This window comes from Alosa pseudoharengus, unplaced genomic scaffold (assembly GCF_046254945.1).
Source record: "Alosa pseudoharengus isolate Yale_2024_CS ecotype anadromous, Long Island Sound unplaced genomic scaffold, YU_APseudo_1.1 YU_APseudo_1.1_scf_17, whole genome shotgun sequence".
NCBI lineage: Eukaryota > Metazoa > Chordata > Actinopteri > Clupeiformes > Clupeidae > Alosa > Alosa pseudoharengus.
In genome coordinates, this window is record NW_027468640.1 from 15,618,735 (window position 1) to 15,641,794 (window position 23,060).

Genomic DNA, 23,060 nt, shown 5'->3' on the forward strand with positions numbered 1-23,060 from the left:
ACCAGTTGGTGGCGCTGGAGGGAATCTTTTCTCTTAGATGTCCCCGCTGCTCCAGTCACCTCTCCTCTCCACTTGTCTCCATCCCCCTCTCCCTCATTCTGTCTGTCACCTCCTATTTTATTTACCCTGTCCTGTTTGCAATAAGACATGTGTATTAACGCACTACATGTGTATTAACTTGTATTCCATGCTCACACTCAAGCAGGAAGCCGGGCTTAGATTTGCTCTTTGTCTCTCTCTTTTCTATGATCTTTCTCTATTGCATTCCAACGTTTTTCATCATTTCTGATTATAGATTGCACATGCTTTTTCCCATCGCAAGTTTGCAGTTGATTGCAGACCCTCTACTTTGTGTGCTGGTCTGCAGAGAGATCCCCACGGCAACCAGAGGGACAGAGACAGAGCTCCACACTGACCAGAGATCAGTTTGACCACACTGTATGATAGGTTTTTCTGGCTTGCTGCTAGTTGTATAGTTGCTTACAGCTGCAGTAAATCAGCCTTAAGTGTGCTTGATGCTGCTGTGTGTTATGTTCCTATGTCATTTGGTTTCATTACTGTTTTGTAGGTTATATGCCACAAATAAATATTTTTGTTATTTCAGTTGAATGATGGTTTTTGTTTGTGTTTGACCAGATGCAATCACTCCTCAGCCATTTGTGGCAGATGTTTAATATGAGATTATAGTTGAAATAGGAGGATTTAATCTGGTACAATTGACAGTTGTAATTTTCTCTTTTTTATAATCTACACAAAATGTTTTCTTGTGACATCCTCATCTTTATTTTAAAGATATGTGAACTCAAATTAACACACACACACACACAATACATACATTTTTACCTTATAAATAAATGCAAATTCAGGAATATCACTGGGGCCATACTGCCCTCTGGTGGTCACATAACATTAACACTCAAGAAAACAGACACAACATCCAAGAAATGCAAATTATACAATATGTTGAACATTTATATACACATACAATATGTTAAAGCTGCCCACAATAATATAATATGCAGTAAGCGGGTAGATACACTCCAGCAGACACAGTCTGCAAACACTGTGCACAAATTTCATCACCAGCAGCAGAGAGTGGACTGTCCGTGTGTGTGGAGTGGACTGTCCGTGTGTGTGGAGTGGACTGTCTGTGTGTGTGGAGTGGACTGTCCGTGTGTGTGGAGTGGACTGTCCGCGTGTGTGGAGTGGACTGTCCGTGTGTGTGGAGTGGACTGTCCGTGTGTGTGGAGTGGACTGTCCGCGTGTGTACAGCAGTGTTTCTCAAAGTGTGGTCCGGGGACCACTGGTGGTCCGCAAGCTATCCCAAGTGGTCCGCGAGCAGACGTGGTAACATATAATATAGATGAGTTGTTTGCAATATTGAACCAACTTGAATGTAAATCCAAACAGTTCTGCAAAGTGCAAATACAATAAGCAAGGTGGTTCAGTGAGTAGGCCTATTGTGTAATACTGTTGAAGTAGGTTTACTCTTTCTTTTAGCTAGGTGGTCCATGAGTTTTTTTTTATTGGTTAAGTGGTCCTTGGTCTGAAAAAGTTTGAGAAAAACTGGTGTACAGTATAGAGTGGACTGCCCGTGTGTGGAGTGGCCGTGCTGACGTGTACTGAACTGCGCATGTAGCTGCCAGTTTTCAAGCGCTGGCTCAGCAGGAGAGAAACTCTGTGGCCCCCAGTTTGGCAAGTCGGCCAGAGTCTCCACCAAACATTAGTTAGCTATTTTCTTTATTTCGCTTTATCAACCGTCTCTGGTCTCAGCAATACACTGGATCCTGGGCAGGGAGGGTCAGGGGTCAGTTGCCGGGGTGGTGGACACAGGGACTCATCTCTCTCTCTCTCTCTGATGTGCTCTAGGAAGTCCTCAGTAGATTTGTTTCCCCTGATGGTGATCCTCACTGGTCTGTTGCACTGAAGTCTCCCCTCTTTGAAGTGACTGGACACTTCAACAGTCCTCCTTTTAATCCTTGGAACGAAAGCAAACAAACAAACATCACCACTGTGTTTGTTACAAAGTCCATATTCACTTGGGCTCATCATTAGCAAATGTATGTCAGTAATGATCATTGTTCTACTCATCCTGCTAGTATTAACATTTACATTTATTAATTTATTCATACTGTCGGCCTGAAAAAAACGTGAAAAAAAACCGGTGCTGTCTGACGCAAGTTAGCCAGCTAGCGGCTAAAGCAGCCAAAGTGCCTACAAGCTATGCATGTCCTAAGCTGTGCCTTAGCGCCTCCTAACAGACTCAAAATGTCATGACAAGTGCTGTGCAACATGAATAGGGTCCTTACTGTACATGACACCACTGTGTGTTTTCAACCCAGTAATTGTGAAGGAACAGTATAAATCCTGTGTTTGTAGCCTAGGCAGTCAACCCTTTTCCCCTCCGTTGCTTCCTGTAGCCTAAAGTCCATACTGAGTCGAACTCAAGCCTATTGCCATTTCCATGGAGACCAAACATGAAGTTTATGTCCAACATAACAATGATCCAGCATTGCAATGTTTATATATTATATATTAATATTATACATCCTCCCTCTTGGTCAGATTATTCGCAGCCACAGCCTTAACTTCCATTGCTATGCAGATGACATCCAACTCTATCTTACCACTCCCTCTCCCCCTGACCCCTCACCACGCTCCATCACTGACCGCCTTTCTGACTTAAAATTATGGATGCAAAACAATTTTCTCAAACAACACAGACAAAACCGAAATTCTACTGATTGGCCCTAAAAGCACGCTCTAAAAAATCTCTGTCTCACTCTCAACATCGATTACCTGTCCACTCTATTCCTTTTGTCAAAAACCTTGGCATACAACTTGACTCCACCCTTAGCTTCGATCCTCATATCAAAACACTCACTAAAACTGCCTTCTTTCACCTCTGTAACATTGCCCACCTCCGACCCTTCCTTTCTGTTACTGATGCACAGACTTTGGTTCACTCCTTCATCATGTCCTGTCTAGATTACTGCAACTCACTTTTCTTGGTCTCCCCACTAAATCCCTTGAAAGATTGCGATTCATTCAAAAACTCTTCAGCCAGGCTCCTCACCCATACCAAAACGATCTGCACACATCATCCCCATTCTCCATCAACTCCACTGGCTACCAGTTCTGTCCCAGATCAAATACAAAGTACTACTACTCACTTTCAAAGCCCTCCACAACCTTGCCCCCGACATCTGCGACCTCTTGGCCCCTTACACATTTTCCCGCTCACTCAGATCCTCTGACCAAAACCTCTTAGTTATCCCCCGCACCAGACTCTCCACCCTGGGTGGCAGGTCCTTCAGTCTGCGAAATTCTGGAACTCCCTACCCCAACCTCTTCGTGATTGTCCTTCTCTTCCTTTCTTCAAAGCACATCTCAAGACCTTTTTGTTTAATGATCACTTCTCCTCTACACCCAACACATACAGTAGCTCTATACAGATAGCTTCTCCTCTACACCCAACACATACAGTAGCTCTATACAGATAGCTTCTCCTCTACACCCAACACATACAGCAGCTCTATACACATAGCTTCTCCTCTACACCCAACACATACAGCAGCTCTATACACATAGCTTCTCCTCTACACCCAACACATACAGTAGCTCTATACAAATAGCTTCTCCTCTACACCCAACACATACAGTAGCTCTATACAAATAGCTTCTCCTCTACACCCAACACATACAGTAGCTCTATACACATAGCTTCTCCTCTACACCCAACACATACAGTAGCTCTATACAAATAGCTTCTCCTCTACACCCAACACATACAGTAGCTCTATACACATAGCTTCTCCTCTACACCCAACACATACAGTAGCTCTATACAGATAGCTTCTCCTCTACACCCAACACATACAGTAGCTCTATACAGATAGCTTCTCCTCTACACCCAACACATACAGTAGCTCTATACAAATAGCTTCTCCTCTACACCCAACACATACAGTAGCTCTATACAAATAGCTTCTCCTCTACACCCAACACATACAGTAGCTCTATACACATAGCTTCTCCTCTACACCCAACACATACAGTAGCTCTATACAGATAGCTTCTCCTCTACACCCAACACATACAGTAGCTCTATACAGATAGCTTCTCCTCTACACCCAACACATACAGTAGCTCTATACACATAGCTTCTCCTCTACACCCAACACATACAGTAGCTCTATACACATAGCTTCTCCTCTACACCCAACACATACAGTAGCTCTATACAAATAGCTTCTCCTCTACACCCAACACATACAGTAGCTCTATACAGATAGCTTCTCCTCTACACCCAACACATACAGTAGCTCTATACAAATAGCTTCTCCTCTACACCCAACACATACAGTAGCTCTATACAAATAGCTTCTCCTCTACACCCAACACATACAGTAGCTCTATACACATAGCTTCTCCTCTACACCCAACACATACAGTAGCTCTATACACATAGCTTCTCCTCTACACCCAACACATACAGTAGCTCTATACAAATAGCTTCTCCTCTACACCCAACACATACAGTAGCTCTATACAAATAGCTTCTCCTCTACACCCAACACATACAGTAGCTCTATACAGATAGCTTCTCCTCTACACCCAACACATACAGTAGCTCTATACACATAGCTTCTCCTCTACACCCAACACATACAGTAGCTCTATACAGATAGCTTCTCCTCTACACCCAACACATACAGTAGCTCTATACACATAGCTTCTCCTCTACACCCAACACATACAGTAGCTCTATACACATAGCTTCTCCTCTACACCCAACACATACAGTAGCTCTATACACATAGCTTCTCCTCTACACCCAACACATACAGTAGCTCTATACACATAGCTTGTCTTTGTTGTATTCTTATTGTTTGTCTGTCTGTTGTTGTGTTTTCCTTCTACTATGTAAAGCAACCTTGGGTTTGAGAAAGGCGCTATATAAAATAAACATATTATTATTATTATAAACAAAACAAAGCATGTGTGTGTGTGTGTGTGTGTATGTGTGTGTGTGTGTGTGTGTGTGTGTGTGTGTGTAGGAGATGCCCACCCTGTGAGTGTGATGGTGCAGTCTGGGCGTATTGGAGTCTCCTGTAGATGAGTGATCTCCTCCAGCAGTAAAGGACCACAGTCAGTCCAGACAGACAGACCATCACTAACTACAGAATGACCTGCAGACAGCCTGCAACAGGAACACACACACCGACACCTCTTATGTCAGTCCAGACAGACAGACAGACAGACCATCACTCACTACACCTCTCACTACAGGAGGAATACACAAGTTTCCCCATCAAGGACACACACACACACACACATACACACACACACACATACACACACATAGCCTACTGTCGGTGGATGTTTAATAGGCTACATCACCGAATTGCATACAAATGGAAACCAAACTGGTGTAGACAAAGGCGAATACTTTAACAGGGGACATTAATTGGGCATGAATCATTGTAATGAACGCTATTTGTCAATGAGCAGAAACACACACAACATTCAAACTATTGATAAGATGCACTATACAGAAACTGGTCTGTAACATTGGACAAATTGACTTATTCTGACTCAGACAAAAACATTTTCTTGCTTTCTTTGCCGCAAACTCAGCAATGAACTCATAGACCAGCTTGCAGGTAACGTCTTTTTCAATAGAAAGGCAAGCCCACATATCTCTCCTGTGACATGGAGGTGCGCAAATAGTTCTCAATAGCTAAGTTTTAATCTCGAAAAGCTTTGTTCACCTGATGCCAGTCACTGATCGCAATTTCAAAGTTCGGGAAGGTTTGTTCAATATTTAAGTTTTAAGTGCAGTAGCCTAGCATATCTTGCAATTATATCTCGAAGTAGCCTCAGCTCCTGGAAGAGGTCAGTGCATTATGTCCTGCGATTCGGACATGCTCAAAAAGGGAAAAAAAGGGGCTAGATTTTTTGTTTTCAGGGGTTATGAGTAGCAATATGAGAGAGAAATTTGGTGATCACCAATCGTTGTTTTGGGAGCCCATTAAGCCTTTTCCATATGGCATCAGTGAAGGAAGGAGATTGAAGAAACATGCTGTCACGTCAGGTAGCCTAAAGTTCATAATGACTTCATGCTACATTTTTTGAAGGTTCTTAATGATTAGGAGGAACAATATTAGAGAAATTTGGTGATCACTGATTGTTGTTTTAGGACATTAAGCCACGTTAAGCTTTTTGTTTACAATAGGAGTTAATAAAGATATGGAAATAAATGGTTAATGCAATGTTTGGTCCATCAGACGTGAGGCCCTCGGTGACGGCCCCATTCGCCCGCCCCCACCCCCCGCGATGGCCCTGGACACACACACACTACAGCCAGGCCCGAAAACAACCTACAGGAGGTAAACACACGTTTCATCATCATGGACACACCCACACACACACAATCTACAGCCCGACCCACAAACAGCCTGCAGGGACACACCATCTAGTGCACACACACACACACACACACACACACATACACACACACACACACACACACACACACACACACACACACACTGACACACACACACACACACTGACACAAATAAATAATAGAATAGACAGCTGAGCTGCTGCTCTTACCTCACTTCCTGTAGGTTGGAACATTTGTCGACGAGGGACAGGATGTTATCGGCCCAGACCTCCGTCAGACAGCTCACCCTCAGCTCTACCTCCCTCAGGCCAGCCAGAGATTGCAGAGGGAACAGGAGAGGACCCACGAAATCATGCAAATACCGACTGCAATATCACACACACACTGAAATACTGTGCTGTACATCCACCACCAACACAAACACACACACTCACACATTAAATGGATACTCAACTGCAACATGTTATAAATCATTTTGTTGCTAATATGTTATTTGAACGGTCTCGCTCAATATTCCTTCGATTAATGTAATTTTGCTCCCAAATGAAACTTTGAACCTGTTATCAACCATACATAGACCCCAGGTTGTTTTTACCAGGTTGACCCCAGACCCCAGGCTGTTTTTAAAGCAGACCTAATCTATGTTAATAGCCACAAAACTGGACCGATGCAGTCATTGTACCTTTCTATTTCATCCTTCAGAGTGTGAAAACTCTTGAGGTAGTCAGTCCAGTCCGAGGGTGTGACTGTGTTGGTGTCTACCAGAATGGAGATGTATGAGAGAGCAGGAGTGCTGCTCCCCTTCCTCAGGTGTTCAACTGCCAATCTGAAACACACACATATGCACACACACAGATTCAGTCTATTCAGTCACATTTAAGTGGCTAGTTGTGTGTGTGGAGCCAGATGGTGTGGCCCACCTGAAGGTGCTGGCTGTTTTTCTCACAAAGAAAGATGAGCAAAGACTCTCCTCACAACTCTCCCACTTCTTCAGCACATGAACACTGCATACACACACACACACACACAGACACACACACACAGTACAAGCGTTTATTGGGCAGTGTGAGGCAGGGTATAGCAGAGAGGATCATTAGCATCAATAGGATATCTCTGGCTAACACTAGCTTCATTAGCTTATCTCTGGCTAACATTAGCATCAATAGATTATCAGTGGATAACACTAGTTTCATTAGCTTATCTCTGGCTAACACTAGCTTCATTAGTTTACCGTAAAACTTAAAATAATAGCCGAGTCCCAAATAGATGCCTGTCTCTTTTAAATGCCTGGTGTGGCTACAGGTTTGGGTTAAAGGCCGGTCTCAAATAGAGGCCTGTTTTTTTTTTAGTTTTGGGTTGTATTTAATCTTCTAAAGCCCGTAAAATCGGTGCAGACTGCACGCACTAACGTTATGATTAGATGGCATTAAAAGACTGCGGTGGGGAAAAGCATATAAAAAAAGTATAACTTTTTTCAATATGAACTATGCCTATATGTCCGACTTCGTCATTGTCAAACGATATGGTTCATGCTCTCTCATACTGTTTCATTTGGGGTGAAAAGGAGGGAGAATGAAACATTACGCACGTTCCACTTTTGCATAAATAATTCCTGAACGGTTTTGGTCAGGGCTGAAAATGCAACTGTATTTGACAGAGGACAGATATAGGTTGCTAATGACAGTGAAATATGAGCTTTCAGTGTGATACAATCTCTTTGTAAATTACGTTTGATTAAAACATGTTTCATCTGTTCTGGCTATCCCCGCTATTTGGATCTTATCCACTCAATGAACAACACTAAATGAATGATGATCCGTAATTGTCATTGTCATCAGTGTGTTTGAAATAATTCATTTGATAATATTTTCCATCTTTGCAGAGGAAAAGTTTTGTGTAAAGGGAATTAAAGGCCTGTCTCATATAGACGCCTGTCTCTAATACTAGCCGGTGCAGTTTGGCGATTTAGGAAAATAAAAGCCCGGGCTATTATTCGGATTTATTATTAAATAAAATATTACTAAATTGTTTTACGGGTATCTCTGGCTAACACTAGCTTCAACTATAGCTCTGTGTCTCTGGCTAACACTAGCTTCATAATTATCTCTGGCTAACACTAGCTTCAACAATAGCTTTGTGTCTCTGGCTAACACTAGCTTCATTTGCTTTGTGCCTCTGTCTAACATTAGCATTAGCTTATCTCTGGCTAATACTAGCTTCAATCATTTTTGTGTCTGGCTAACTCTAGCATTATTAGCTTATCTCTGGCTAACATTAGCTTTGTAATAGTTATTGCTGCTGTTGTACTCAATCTCCTGGTCCCCGATGAAAGAGAGGATGTGCTGAGTCCAGCTCTCCGTCAGGCCGTGGACCCTCAGCTCCACCTCTTTCAGACCACGCACTGAGCGCAGGGTGGCAAACAGAGTGTCCACATCAGTCTCCACATCAGTACTCTTATTCCTGAGAGACCAAAACACCACAATACGAATCACTGTAGATTCTGGTGTTCCACAGTCAGTAGCCCAGGGGTGGGCAAACTTTTTGCCCCCCCCCCCCGTCCCCCACGACACATGCATAAAAAAATACATTTTTATAGCCTATAATTTAGTATGAAAATTATTTGCTTTAAAATATGAATTGCTTAAAAATACTGCTAATTTTATGCTGTTTAACAAATGTATAAATTGTGCACTGTCGCTTTAAGACAGTCGCTTTAATTCAAGTTTATTTCTCAATTATCTTCTGCCTGCTCCGCTATGGCTAGTGCTGTACCTACGGCTGGGCCCTCTCACAGTTTTTAAATGGTCAGTAGTGGGAACTACTGTTGCCTTCATGATTTCCTTTTAAAACTTTCTTATAAGAAGGAGATATCAATTATCAACAATCACAAGCCAGCTGGAACCTGCGGCTCTCTCTCCCTCTCGTGAGTGCAGACGCGTTCCCAATTAAATGGATTGCATAATGTTCACGTTAGATCTGCTGCAAAGTTGATAACTAAGAGTTAACTTAGTTTAACATGATGTTATCTCTATTTAACATGATGTTTTGACATTGACATTGTAAACGTTATCTAAGGAGAGTGAAAAGCAGTTTGCAGTAAAGCTAACCAACGTCGTCTCTATCGCATTAAAAAAAATAGCGAGCAGCCTGATAACTAAATGAAATGCTCGGCGGGCCGGATGAAAGTGCTTGGCGGGCCGGATCCGGCCCGCGGGCCGCAGTTTGCCCACCCCTGGCTCACAAATGACACATTTCACGCTGTTGTCCAATCCACTGACACCCACAATAAGGCTAAAATGACTTTATGAACTTTATAATCTCTCATACTTATTCAAGTTGTAAAACATATCCAAGAAAAGCTTCCAATTCACTGTGGAGTATTCTGAGCCTGGGAAGGTGAGAGAGATAAGAGACAGGGGACTCCACCTGGAAGCACATTCACAGACACAACCACAATCACACATACAGTTTAATTGTCATTAATCTTAAGACTGTGTGTGCTTTGAGAGAAGAGAATGACTCACCTCTTCTCCTGAGCCAAAAGAGAAGGAGTGAGACTAGGTTTCCGCCAACTACGATCATCCACAGAAAAAGATGGGGGTGTCTGTGAAGAAGAGATCCCTAAGGTATTCTGTTCCACAGTCAGCCTAGAGAAACACACACACACACACAGCTGTTATTTCAAAATTTAACATAAGGTTGGCACATATAAGATTTTCTGGGATTGTTCTCTTTTTTGAGTGACTTGGTTCTATGACCCCAGACCCCACTTTGTAGTTGGATGCGCCTGTTGCAGCTGGTATAGATAGTATAGAGTCTTTATTGTCCTATAAGGATATTCTTTTTCACACATGTCATTGTTACATTCCATGTACACAGCCTCATACATATAACATATAACACTGCTGCTGCTGATAAAGTGAATCTCATCAGTGAAAAAAAGTGTTTTAATCGGTGCTAAAATGCGGGGAAAGATGGACAAGGAACACATTCAAACAAACAAACCTGACGAGCCGGCAACTAAGAAAAAAATCAACGAACCTCTTACAGTATGTGTCCAGTGTTGGGAAGGTTACTTTTAAAATGTATTCACTACAGAATACAGAAAACATGCCCTAAAATGTATTTTGTAATGTATACCGATAGATTACTAAAAGTCAGTAATGTATTTTGAATACTTTGGATTGCATCAGCATTGTATTATAAGTTGTTACAGTAGCAGTGGATCAAACAGTCATGTGATCGGTGAAGTTGTGAGACCCATAATGTCAACAATATACGCCTATGTGCTATAAAACACTGTTGATGTCCTTGTGTCAAAGGACCTACAACAGAGATGTTTTGAGATTTATGAATTTCAACAGCACAAGGGGAGTTACATGCCTTTTTGCAGAACACTCTGTCATGAAACAAGAACCTATACTAGCCTACAACATGTTGGCTCGATATAGGCTCTATTGGCCTACAACAAAACTAATTCTACATTACCTTAGGGGTTTTCATTTAGGTTATCAATACAGAAAGAGAAAGGACAGTACAAAGTGTGGTTAAAAAAAATATATTTGCATTTGAGTTTGAAAAGCCTTGGCTTTCATGTTATAACTAGATGTACCGCAGAGTGGTACAAAATATGACACCCAGTCCAGCACATTTTTTCCACAAAAATAAGTCACGCTTGTCAAATTGTGTTCATTTCCTACTTTGTTCCTGCTTAGCTTCAGTAATTCAGCAAAGTCAGGGTATCTGCTGGTCTGGCTGCTGGCTAAAAACAAAAGGTAAAAGGCATATATGATTCTAACTGTCTCACTGAATTCATTATGCACACTCGATTCTCTCTGGTATCTTCTAGACAACAAGTACCAAAACATGATTAGTTCATAGATTTCACATGTAAAATACATTTTATACCACCCCACCCCCATCTTGCCTGTTCATAATTCTGAGAAATTGTTGAATTGTGTGCATGTGTGTGTGTACGTGTTTATGTTTGTGTGTGTGTGTGTGTGTGTGTGGGCCTTTCTGTGTGCATGTGCATGCATACGTACATATGTCTACTGTGTGTGTATGTGTCATACGTATGATTACTGTGAATGTATGTGTGTGTGTGTGAATATCTGTTTATGCACATGTGTGCATATGGAATTGGTTAACCCTTAGAACCCTAAGCTGTTTTTAGGGCATTTTCACTACCTTTATTCATAAGGATTTATTCTGGTCATTGTAAGTGCCACACACATATATTATATATTGTTTTTTTCAGGAGAGTTTAGGCTATTCAGATCTGCCATCATTTCATGTATTAATACTAGCATTGATTTTCTTTTGATTTTTAAAAAATTAAAATATAAATAAAGTATTATAAAAATTATTATATTTCGACATGTATCTCACCACTGCAAGCTCACAGCTCTACATGCATTTCATGTGTGTGTAGGGCAGACTGTCCTGAATCGGGCAATATAATTGCCATGTTGGAGGGATACTCTGGGGCTGAGCAATTTACAGAAATATTTGCTGTGTGATTTACGGAAATAAATGCCATTTTTTATTTAGTGATGAAAAATGACCTTTCTGCGCTCCATATCTGTGACACGAACTGATCTGACCTGACTTGACCCGAGGTTGCGTGTTAGCCTGCGTGCCTGTGTGTATGCAGTCATAATAATTCTCAACTCTTTACTGCATTGCCATGAACAAAGTAAAGGCAAAAAAGGTGTTTATTTGTTGAACAAATTGGGATGCAATGTGAGCCTTGAATTGGATGCCATGCATGAATTTGCTAGGATCTCAAAACCGGAATATGAACATGCTTTGCCATAGAGAAACACATGATAGCATTGGATTATAAACATGCTTTGCCACAAGAACAGACACAAACGTGGGGTAAGTCCAGCTATATGAAGTTATTATTTTGCTGTCACTTCGTCTGTTTTATAACCCAGAAGGATGTACTTGGTATCAAATGATAGCTCTGAGTCTCCTCTTTCATCTGACATGCGTGGCATATCTATGCGATCACGGGTCCGCGAGTAATTCAAACGAGAGTAATGAGTGTGCAGCGTTGGTTTGTGTACATGACGTTATTATTTTGCAGTCACTTCGTCTGGTTTTATAAGCCAGAAGGATCGATAAACATGGTACCAATGGATAGCCCTGTGCCCCCTCTTTCATCTGATATGCTTGCCATATCGATGCGATCACGGGTTCGCGAGTAATTCAAACTAGAGTAATGTGTGTGCAGGTGAACGCAGAGAAGTATAGACTGTAAATATGATGCAATTTGATTTAATTTCATGATTTTTTTTTATTTTCATACTTGATCGTACAGACAAGTGTGTAGTCTCGTTGGAAAGCCCCACTTCTGCTCTGTCGTGCAATAAAGGTTTCATCTCGCTGCGATGAACCGTTCCGGAGCAATGTAACAGAGAAGAAAGGGTGTGTTTTTTGACGCACTTTGCGTCAATCGGGTTCTAAGGGTTAACATGACCCCTGGAGGCAAACATACGCAAAACATTGGTCATCCTAGGCCCTACGGTTCTCAAGATATTCACAGAAAACTCTGTTGGTGTACGGTCACTAAATGTACACATACATTAATTTATTGTATGGCCCCCCATGAACGAAAGTCCCCAAAACTTTGCATGCATTCAGAGGGTGTCATAATGATCCTACACTTTCAATTTCGTGCAGTTTTGACCATGTCAGCCAGAGATATTGTGATTACAACACCTCATTTTTACTTTTTCGTTTTTAACTAGGTGGCGCTATACATGAAATGAGTGGTTATGGAATGGGTTGACATGGCCCCTTAAGATCAACATACAAAAAAAGGTGGTCCTCCTAAACCCTACAGTTCTCGAGATATTCACAGAAAACTGTGTCCGCCCTACCCTCCTTTCGGGGGGTTCAGTCCAGCAGGGGGGCTACAGATCAAAACGAAAAACAATGGTTCCATGCTATCCTTGTGGGGCTACATGCCCACCAAGTTTCGTGCACCCCGGTCTTTCAGTGTCCCGGGAATCCTTGACGGAAAATTACTTATGCGGAAAAAAAACGGATGAAAAAAAACTTTGCTGCACAGCGGTCATAATAACTAAGAGAGACGGGACTTGTAAAGTGATACATCCACGGGCCAGAAGTTTTAGTCAGTCCTTCAATTAGCATTTGCTCTAGTTTTACCTGATCATTGCCTCCTGCTTGAGAGTGCTATACGGGGCTTTCTTCAAAGACAGGAATGAGCAGAGAGTTTCTTGTTCTAGCCGATGCTTCACCATTACACTTTAAACAAAAAGAACAATATTAGAAAACTGAGCAAATGGTTATTCATACAGTGCAGTGATACTATTATATTAGTATAATTAATTAAACATGTTTGTGTTTCGGCTTTTATCAATTTACAAAACTGTTCATGGTGCTGCTAAAAGATTTATTTCCATCAGTCTGGGATAGGTCTGGAAGAGAGAAGACACCCCCACACAGACACACACAGAACCACAAACTTGCTCACTCCATTTCCTGTAGATTGGCACAGTTGTGGATGAGAGAGAGGAGCTCAAAGGCCCACTGTATCTTCTGGACTCTGGCATTCAGGTACACCTTCTTCAGCCCAGGTAGAGAGCACAGGGAGGAAAACAACATCTCCACATTCTTATCCAGCTCTGGGCTGGGGAACACAAGGGCGCGTCACAAACAGAGAAACCACCAACAGCAGAACACATCACAAACTGCATTCATTAACAGTGTTCCTACTCGCTCTTCAGCGCTCTCAGCTCATGGAAAGACTTGAGGAGGGGTGTCCAGTTAGCAGTCTCCTCACTGTTGGGCAGGGTGGCGGAGAGCTGAGACACGGCCGGCCGGGAAGTGCTCCCATCATCCTCAACGCTCACACTGATCACAAACACACACAGAACCAAGTGTTGCATTCAAACTGATGACCCACCATGAACACACACAAAGAACCACCCTGTCTGTTGCCTCACGTGAAGCTGTGCTGGTTTTTTCCCACACGGAGTGATGAACAGAGTCGGTCTCCATGTCCATCCCCATTAGGTGGCTTCTTCCACGTCAATGTGATACTGTTAAATAAGAAGGAAAATATCATTGCATCATTATTTTTCCTTGGAAATCTCAATGCTTTATGCACTGAATGGAACAACTGCAGGTGTGTGTAGCCTATGTATTCCAGAGGCATATCAGCTTCAAATTACATCAACATATATACAATAAAACATCCTTCATCACTGAAGTTAAATTTAAAGAAAAGTTTGAGAACCACTGATCTAGAGGTATAGAAAGCATACAGTATTTCTCACCTCATGATGCCTGTGACTTTGTGTACATGTTTTAGGACCATATTTGCTGTGAGTAAGCTGACTGTCTTCACTGAGAGATTAACTGAACCCACAGACTTCTGTTTTTCCAGAGCAGTGAGGACTTGCTGTAAACTGTCATCTGACAGCAAGCTGTTTTCCACTCTGAAAGAGAAGAAAAGTATTCAATACTCACTTACAGTAGACTGGCATATCACTCACTGTGTTGATGTGTTCATGTTCCGCCACACAGCCGACAGGCGGAGGCCAAAATAAAGGCAACTGTATTCTGCTGTGTTTGACATTGGTGATGAACAGAAAAACAGGAAATGACATCACCTCAATCTGCCCAGGATCCTTCCTGTGCTCAGAGCTGAGACCAGATCACCAACATCAGCATCTGATAGGTCCTCCACATCCAGCCTGCAATACCACATTCATTACTCAGCATTCATCCAGAGTTCTGTTATACATTTAACTCTAGGACCTAAATGCCCAACCCACTACGAAATGTGATGTACTCAAATTCCATAGTGGGTTGTGCATTTAGGCCACCTTAAATCAGTGTTTTTCAACCACTGTGCCGGGGCACACTAGTGTGCCGTGAGAGATCATCAGGTGTGCCGCAGATAATTACCCAAATGTCACTCACTGGTCCAGAAAAGCAACTGTTGCATCAAAGAATTTATAACCACATGCTCTCATTGATTGTATGATTGCACTATTTGTGGTATGCAGGCCCCATATCCAATATTCACAGAATCATCACATATCCAGTTCATAACAACAATTAAATTAGATATAGTCACCTACAAATGAAACAGGGCGCTTGTTTTATTGAGCAGGTCTTGCATAGAAGCCATAATAAGGCTAGCCTAGAAATCTAGACGCACCCTAGCGGCAGCAAATTACATTTGCTGCCAGGGCTAGTCTAGCAACTCTCCGTTGGCTTGTGAGCTCGAAAAATTAAACTTCTATCAGGCCAATCAAATCGTGTATAGAGTTGTTAGGCAGGCTTAACATAATGATTGATGGCAGAGTTGCAACGGTTTGGCTTGAATTCCCTGCTACTTGAAAACAAATAAGCCAACTAGCCAACTAGCTCCGCTGGTGGGAAACGCATGGGACTCATAGCCTGTCCTATTCCGTGCAGAGGGAATTTGAAAGACAACCGATTATCCCACCCCTCGGACTGAGCACTGCGAACGGTGAGTGCCCAGACCCTACATTTTAATGAGGCCATATCTGTGTATTATTTGAAATTTTAGGCTATGGTATGTTTATTTTTTCTTCACACAGGATGTTAGTGTGCCATGGGACATTTTAAGTGTCAAAAGTGTGCCGTGGCACAAAAAAGGTTGTAAAACACTGCCTTAAATTACCCCTGAAAACATACCAAAAACACTTAATTTATATTAAGAGGCCCATCATTTGTAAAACAGGCACTTAATTTTACATTAAAAGGCCATTTTAAGGTGTGACCCCTTAATCTACATTTAATGTGTCAAGTCAGGGGTTCCATTTATTTCTTGTCATTAAGGGAGTAATTAAAGCGATGGTTTGGAGTAATTTCATCTTAGGGTCCTTTGCACAATGACCCCGAGCCAAACACCCTCCCAGAACCGGTTTTCCCTTGGTCGAACCCTGGTCGAGTAGCGCTGTCAGAAACGAATGAGTTTCTGAAGTCGTAATGGTACCAACTTTTATCTCGTAAATTACCCCACTAATAATGTCCTGAATGGTACGAAACTTCTGCAGTAGTACAACTATGACCTTTAGTCCAATAACGAGGCATTAGAAAGTTTGCAAGTGCACCAGGAGTTTATTTAAATAAGACTTGCCTGATTATCTGCTACTATACCGCTGCGTCAACGTTTCTTCCGTGATTTGGGAAAAGCCTGTAAAAGTCCTGACCTTCATGCCACATTGGATATTCCAACCTCTGATAGAGGAAAATTGACTTGAATGCAAATTCCGGTCAGATTTTACGCTCAGAGACTTGTGCGGAACTCCTGTACCTCGAGGTACCGGACTTGACATCATTATCATATTTTCCAACCACGACGGCCTCCCTTGTAACATCACAAGGTGAATCTCATTCTCATTTCAAATAGGGAAGGTAATTTATCACTAAATTAACACTACAGATAGAAATACTCACCCGAGACATTTTCCTTCTTGCTAAACCATAGTAAGCAGTTCTAATTTATTTATGCATTTCCTCTTTTTTCTGTGCTGATCTCATAAAGACACTTTTTTCAGTGGTCGGGATATCTAAAGTTGGGTCCTCCGAATTTACGGTTGGCGTGAAGGCAGTATTAATACAGGGATTCCTTGATTAAGGGGGTAAATTCAGTAGGCTTTTCTCCTAAATCGACCTTTATGCACATTTCTACTTAAAAACTAATACTATAAAATAAGGGTTTTAAGGTCAAAAGTAAGGAATTAATAAGTGGTGAAATTAAGTGGTTTTGTTTCGTTGTGACCACAATGAGGTTTTGAACACAACATGAAGTAAAAAAAAATACACTCAGGAAAACATGAAGGCAAAACATGATGATGACCACAACAAAAGGAAAGAACAGTGGAAGCAAGGTTATAAATACACAGGGCAACCCACTTAGTGGAAACAGGGCAGATGAGACCCAGGGTAGCAAACAATTAGGCGAACAATGAGAGATGACATTGACAATGACAATGAGAGGTGACAATGACATACAAAGCCACATGGCTAAACCCGGAAGTCTGATTACATAGGCAGTACTGATGCAACTCCATGGACCAGGCTGCTAACAATGACAAAACAAAAAACATGTTTCGCCCATCAGTCAATTATGAGCAAGTCTTGACTAATTAGATTGTAAGTATATTCAGGCAATTGTCACTCACCACAGTTCCTTGCAGTCCAGTTGTGACAGTGCAGGCTCAAGCAGCTTCAGCTTCTCTGCGGTTAGGTTGCAGTTGCTGAGATTCAGGCGTGCTATGGCAGGTCTGCACTGCAAACAGTAGTGCAATGCCCAACAGTCTATCCTCTTCAGAGAAAATGAGGCAAAGTCAAGCTTCCTCCATTTCTTCATAGCGCTCCTCACAAACTCCTCCTCATGGAGTTCAAAAAGACAGTGGAGAATAAACAGTCTCATATCTTTCCCAACAAATGTTGCAACCTCTTCAAAAATCCATTGCTCTAAGATATTTCGAATAGATTTATTGTCAGCTGTTGATTTCAATTTGGCAGAGAGTAAGCTCCACACATTCGCATTTGAGAGACCAAAGAGGAAATGAATAATGGGCCGAAGTTGGATGGTTTCATCTGCAGAGGGTCCCTTCAATGAATTGAGCAGCTCCTTTACTTCCCTTAGCATCTCTTCCTCTTTTAAGGTGATATAGTACAGAGCTGAGATGAACTCCTGAATAGTCGGGTGTACAAAACCGTACATCACCTGCTGGACATCGTTCCAGCCGAGAGAATATTTCTGCAAGAGCGGGGATTTGGTCGGATCTGTTATTGTGTCATACACACTCTTCTCATCAAACAGCACCTCCCCCGTCAATGTCTTACTCGCTGCCAGTTGGCCAAGCCTCTTGAGCCGAACATTATCTATATGGGATGTGCAATAAAGCAGAAATATAGAGGTTCTGGTTACAGGAGATCTCTCCTGAAAACCTCTAGGATTTTTCTTCAAGACTGAGCAGATCATCCAGCACAGTATAGGGATTAAACAGGAGGAGAACAGGAAGTCATTTTCACGCACAAGCTGATACTCTTCCTCTGCTCTCTCCTGGTTCTCAAAGAACTTCTTAAAATAATCTCCTACTTTATTCTCAGAGAAGCCCAGGATCTCAGTGAAGCGCTGTTCCCGTTGTTTGAGCATCTTCATTAGCGCCTTTGAAGCGGTGGGCCTGGTGGTCACCAACAGGAAGGACTCGGGCAGGATGCGTCCTCCCAGCAGTGCATTGATGATGTATGCGGGGGGCGCTCTGGTGAATGGCTGGCTGGGGAGATGGGAGCTGGGCTCTACTGCTGACAGCCTCAGCTCATCAAACCCATCGATGATGAACAGCACCTTGTGTGGAGCGTCCTTCAGAGTGTGCTTCAGAAGGCGCCCAGCAACACTACTGAATTTCCCCATGGGGCTGATGAGTTCTACCAGACTCCTCTTTTTTTCTTCCTGATGAAGAAGTTCCTGCCTCAGCTCTGCGCCCTTCAGGAGAAGGATAAGGGCAAAGCGCTTTAAGTAGGCCGCACCAGACGCCCAGTCACACATGATCTTTTGTACAGTGAAGGCTTTGCCACACCCTGTGTGTCCCTGAAGAATGATTGCATTTGGATCTGGTCTACCATCATCAATGCTGAAGAGCTTATCTAAACTGCAGGTCTCCTGGAATATTTCTCCTGCAGCCGACACTTTATCTTCCTCTACATTTAACTTAATGATGAGCGGGTCAGTGTAGTGGTCGTGTAGATTATCAGGAAAGGGGCTACGTTCAGACTCAACACTGGATATGACCCATTCTTTGTATCTGGTGAGCCCTGGATAACATAAAAAAAAAAATCAGTTACACGACTAAGCAAATTCAAGTATACTTCAATACTTCATACTTCACAGTGGAAAGTCTTTTGCCCTAGATAGAGACGTTGAAAATGAAAAAGAATGACATTTTAAATGACAACATTACCTTGATGTTTTTTCAGGATGCATATTGAGAGAACTACAGTGGACACCAGAAAGAACAAGACGAAACTAGCAGGGTACATGCGATGCCGTGACAGAGCAAACATAATTCCTAAAAAATACAAAATTACCTAATTGACCACTGCAATGTTTCAATTCATTTTCACTTTTCATTTATATAGGAAATGATTAAAAGTAACATTAAGTTACAGTTTAAACGGGCCTGACTCATTTTAAAAACTGGTGTAGCACTGACAACTTAATGTTGACATTTTTTTTTCATTATTATTTGCATTAATAGAATTAGCATAACAGATTGATGTTACATTTATTAATACATAATTTTAGAAGAAAAGTATAGTTCGCCAACTCCATAAACTGAAACATACTTACGTGGGACATGGGTCGGATTCTCTTTTGTCTTTATCGTGTTTGAGACTCTGCAGAGAAACCTGCTGCCCTCACTCTCCAGCACAGTGACACTCCTCACTGTGAAGCCTTCAGGGTCTATTCGGACAAGTGTAGCTTCAGCCGGGAGGATTTGTCCTTCACTGTCCAGCCACTCCATCTGGGGCTCAGGGGACCAGCCTGTAGATTCACACTGCAGACGCACACGCCCATCTCCCAGACTCTCAACAGAGATGTTTGGAGTGGAGCCCACAGCTACAGAGAAATGGAAGACAATCAAATGAGCTCAAATATTTAGGAATCACAGGCCTGGGTCCAATTTCTGCTAGAAAGATTGAGCTTTATGTCTACTCCTTTGTTGTTGTATCAGCGATTTCAGGCCCAAAAAAGGCCCAAACATAAATGATCACATTCATCTAATTCCTAACGATCTGCTAGCTGCCTGCCCCATAAGCAGGCCGTCAAAAAACGCGTCTCTGTAGGCAGCCTAGGTACTAGTGATCGATGGCAATTCTACAAGACAAGGATTGTTTCAACCAATAACCGATGAGGTGGGCATTTAGGAGAGTTTTAATTTCACGGGAGGGAGGAGGAGGGAGTAGCGAGCTAGTTTTTTGTGTTTTCTTTGAACATCAACAGACGTGACATATCCCCACTATCGCTGATACAACCTTTAATACACCAAAAGGCACTTAAAGGTTGTATCAGCGATACCGGGGATACGTCACTTCTGTTGATGTTCAAATAAAACAGAGAGCTAGCTCTCTAGTCCCTCCCCCTCCCTCCCATGCAATTAAAATTCTCCTAAACGCACATCTCATTACATTACATTTAGCAGACACTTCTTGACCAAACAATCTCATCGGTTATTGGTTGAAACACTTTATTTTGCCAACCCTTGTTGGTACCAATTGTTTTTGTGTACAGATCTCGGAGCCTAGGCTGCCTACAGAGACGCGTTTTTTGACGGCCTGCTTATGGGGCAGGCAGCTAGCGGATCGTTAGGATAGATGAATGTGATCATTTATTTTTTGGGCCTGCAATCGCTGATACAACCTTTAAAGGTGCCATGTGTAATGTCCGCCAAAAAATCAATTCAAATCACCTCCAAAAAGTGAGTTGGTCTACCCTAGAGTAACAACCGAGTCAGATGTATTGCGGTTTGGCTGGCGGTTATGTTGCCCGCATACCACCTCCCATTGCCGAAACTGGTATTATGACACCTGTCGAGCTGTGGCTAGTAATTTAGCATGCTAATTCAGGTTCATATCTCTGCAGCACCATACCTTGTAATTTTTTTAATGACATCATCGCCCTTATTTCTTCTCATTCTTTTGATGCGTGTAGCTCATTTTTTGAATATTTTTACCTTAATTCTTACTCATGGCACCTTTAAGCTCAACAACAATGAGATTTTGAAGTAGACCACCTACCCTCCACTTGGAGTTCAATGTTGGTGTCAAACACCCCCTCAGTACATACAATGTAACACCTGTATGTATTTGCATCTGAGAATTGGACTGATGTGAGCCTCAGCGAGACGTTTCCTCTCTGCAGCCCCTCTGTGGACAAGCTGGTTCTGTTTTGGTAGTCTGGGAGCTGCAGGTCAGCCTCGTCCTTGTGGTTTCTGTAGCGATGGACTACAGCACTGCCGATGAGCCACATGACCTCCATGTCCACGGCACTGATGTTGGGTTTGAGCAAACATGGTAGGAGCGCGTCCCCACCAGCCACACCAACTACAGGACGATCAGGACCCACCACCACAAACCAAACTCCAGAGAAAGAAACCAAATATTGGTGTTATAGGAATGTTCTGGTGCAAAAACAACCTAGGGTCTATTTTCAGAAGCTAACAGGTTCATAATGTTGTTTGAGAGCATAATATAAATTGATGAAGTTTTGTGCAAGAACGTACTGTAGTTTGCATTAACACCAAATTGTCTTACAGTGAAAGCAAACTGGGCATAAAACTCACGTCAAAAACAAACTATTTTACACCACTGACAATGTTCAAAATAGAATGACAATTCTGTGGTAGTGTGGTGAGGTTGTCTGCAGACAAATCAAAGTGTTGTAAACATTCTAAGTGTTTTGAAAGGTTATAAAAACTTTATTTTATGAAGGGTGTGTTTTTAGGATACCTTAGCTGTCTTTCTGCCGCGGCCACCTTGAAGGAAGCAAGTTGATTAACGAATGCAGCGCAAATCACAGTCGTTGAACGTGAGAGGAGTAGCCGATTCGTAGGCTGACGAGCCAGACCCACATTAAAATGTAGGGTCTGGGCACTCACCGTTCGCAGTGCTCAGTCCGAGGGGCAGGATAATCAGTTGTCTTTCAAATTCCCTCTGCACGCAATAGGACAGCGGCAGCGCTATGAGTCCCATGCGTTTCCCACCAGCGGAGCTAGTTGGCTAGTTCAAACGTTTGCCAACTTAATAAAAGCTTAACTCGTGTCACACTTCGCCAACAGCAACATCCATCTTATTTGTTTTCAAGTAGCAGGGATTTCAAGCCAAACCGTTGCAACTCTGCCATCAATCAATATGTTAAGCCCACCTAACGACTCACGACCCACCTAACGATACACAATTTCATTGGCCTGATTGAGTTTCGATTTCTGGAGCTCACAAGCCAACGGAGAGTTGCTAGACTAGCCCTGGCAGCAAATGTAATTTGCGTCTAGATTTCTAGGCTAGCCGACTCGCGCTGTTTGTGTTGCATTCGTTAATCGTCAATCCTAAGGTCAATTCCTAAGCAATCCTTAGGGAGTAAAATACAGACATGGATACACCACCCCCCCCCCCCCACACACACACACACATACACACACACAAACACTACAGTACTAGGCAGACTAGTACTAGCCAGGCACACACGCACACGTACTGTACACACACACATACAGTACACACAGTGCCTCTCTGTACCTGCTGTAGTGAGGGTGCAGTAGTGAAGCAGAAATATCATGCAGATACACTTCATCTTCCTGCAGGATGGTAGCCTTAAAACAAACACACAGGGCAATGAGGTTACGAACAGAGTGAAATGACCCAGAGGTGTCCATACACATGACAGCCCTTTTGCAGGGGCGTCTGGGGGGGAAAGTGGGACTGATTGCTAGGGCCCCAAGGAGGAAGAGGGCCCTTGAAAAGTCTGGAATATATTTTTTCTGAATATTTTTATTTCCAAATTAAATCCCATAATGAGTACAGAGCTGCTCTGATTTTTAACTCTGTATTGTTGTTATGTGTATGT

General features: G+C 42.4%; 1 protein-coding gene across 1 annotated transcript; it reads right to left on the bottom strand.

Annotated features, from left to right (window-relative positions):
* Positions 1-759: 759 nt before the first annotated feature.
* LOC143127008 (NACHT, LRR and PYD domains-containing protein 1 homolog) lies at positions 760-21,548 on the bottom strand. Its single transcript, XM_076288310.1, has 17 exons — positions 21,236-21,548; positions 19,788-20,057; positions 17,611-19,252; positions 15,061-15,144; positions 14,725-14,886; positions 14,392-14,487; positions 14,162-14,299; positions 13,920-14,075; positions 13,592-13,690; positions 9,937-10,059; positions 9,740-9,838; positions 8,720-8,872; positions 7,333-7,416; positions 7,095-7,238; positions 6,622-6,777; positions 5,072-5,203; positions 760-1,978 (listed from the first exon to the last, which is right to left on the bottom strand). Exons 1-17 carry the CDS (start codon positions 21,474-21,476, stop codon positions 1,741-1,743), a joined length of 4,017 nt encoding a protein of 1,338 aa, XP_076144425.1. The 5' UTR covers positions 21,477-21,548; the 3' UTR covers positions 760-1,740.
* Between the last annotated feature and the right edge of the window lie 1,512 nt (positions 21,549-23,060).

Coding starts and splice junctions, on each gene's coding strand:
- LOC143127008 (XM_076288310.1), bottom strand. CDS start 21,476: ATGGAGGTCATGTGGCTCATCGGCAGTGCTGTAGTCCATCGCTACAGA. Junction 8,873..9,739: donor ATGTTTTACAACTTGAATAA/GTATGAGAGATT, acceptor TTGGTCTCTCAG/GAATAAGAGTACTGATGTGG. Junction 7,417..8,719: donor ATCGGGGACCAGGAGATTGA/GTACAACAGCAG, acceptor GTGTGTATGCAG/TGTTCATGTGCTGAAGAAGT.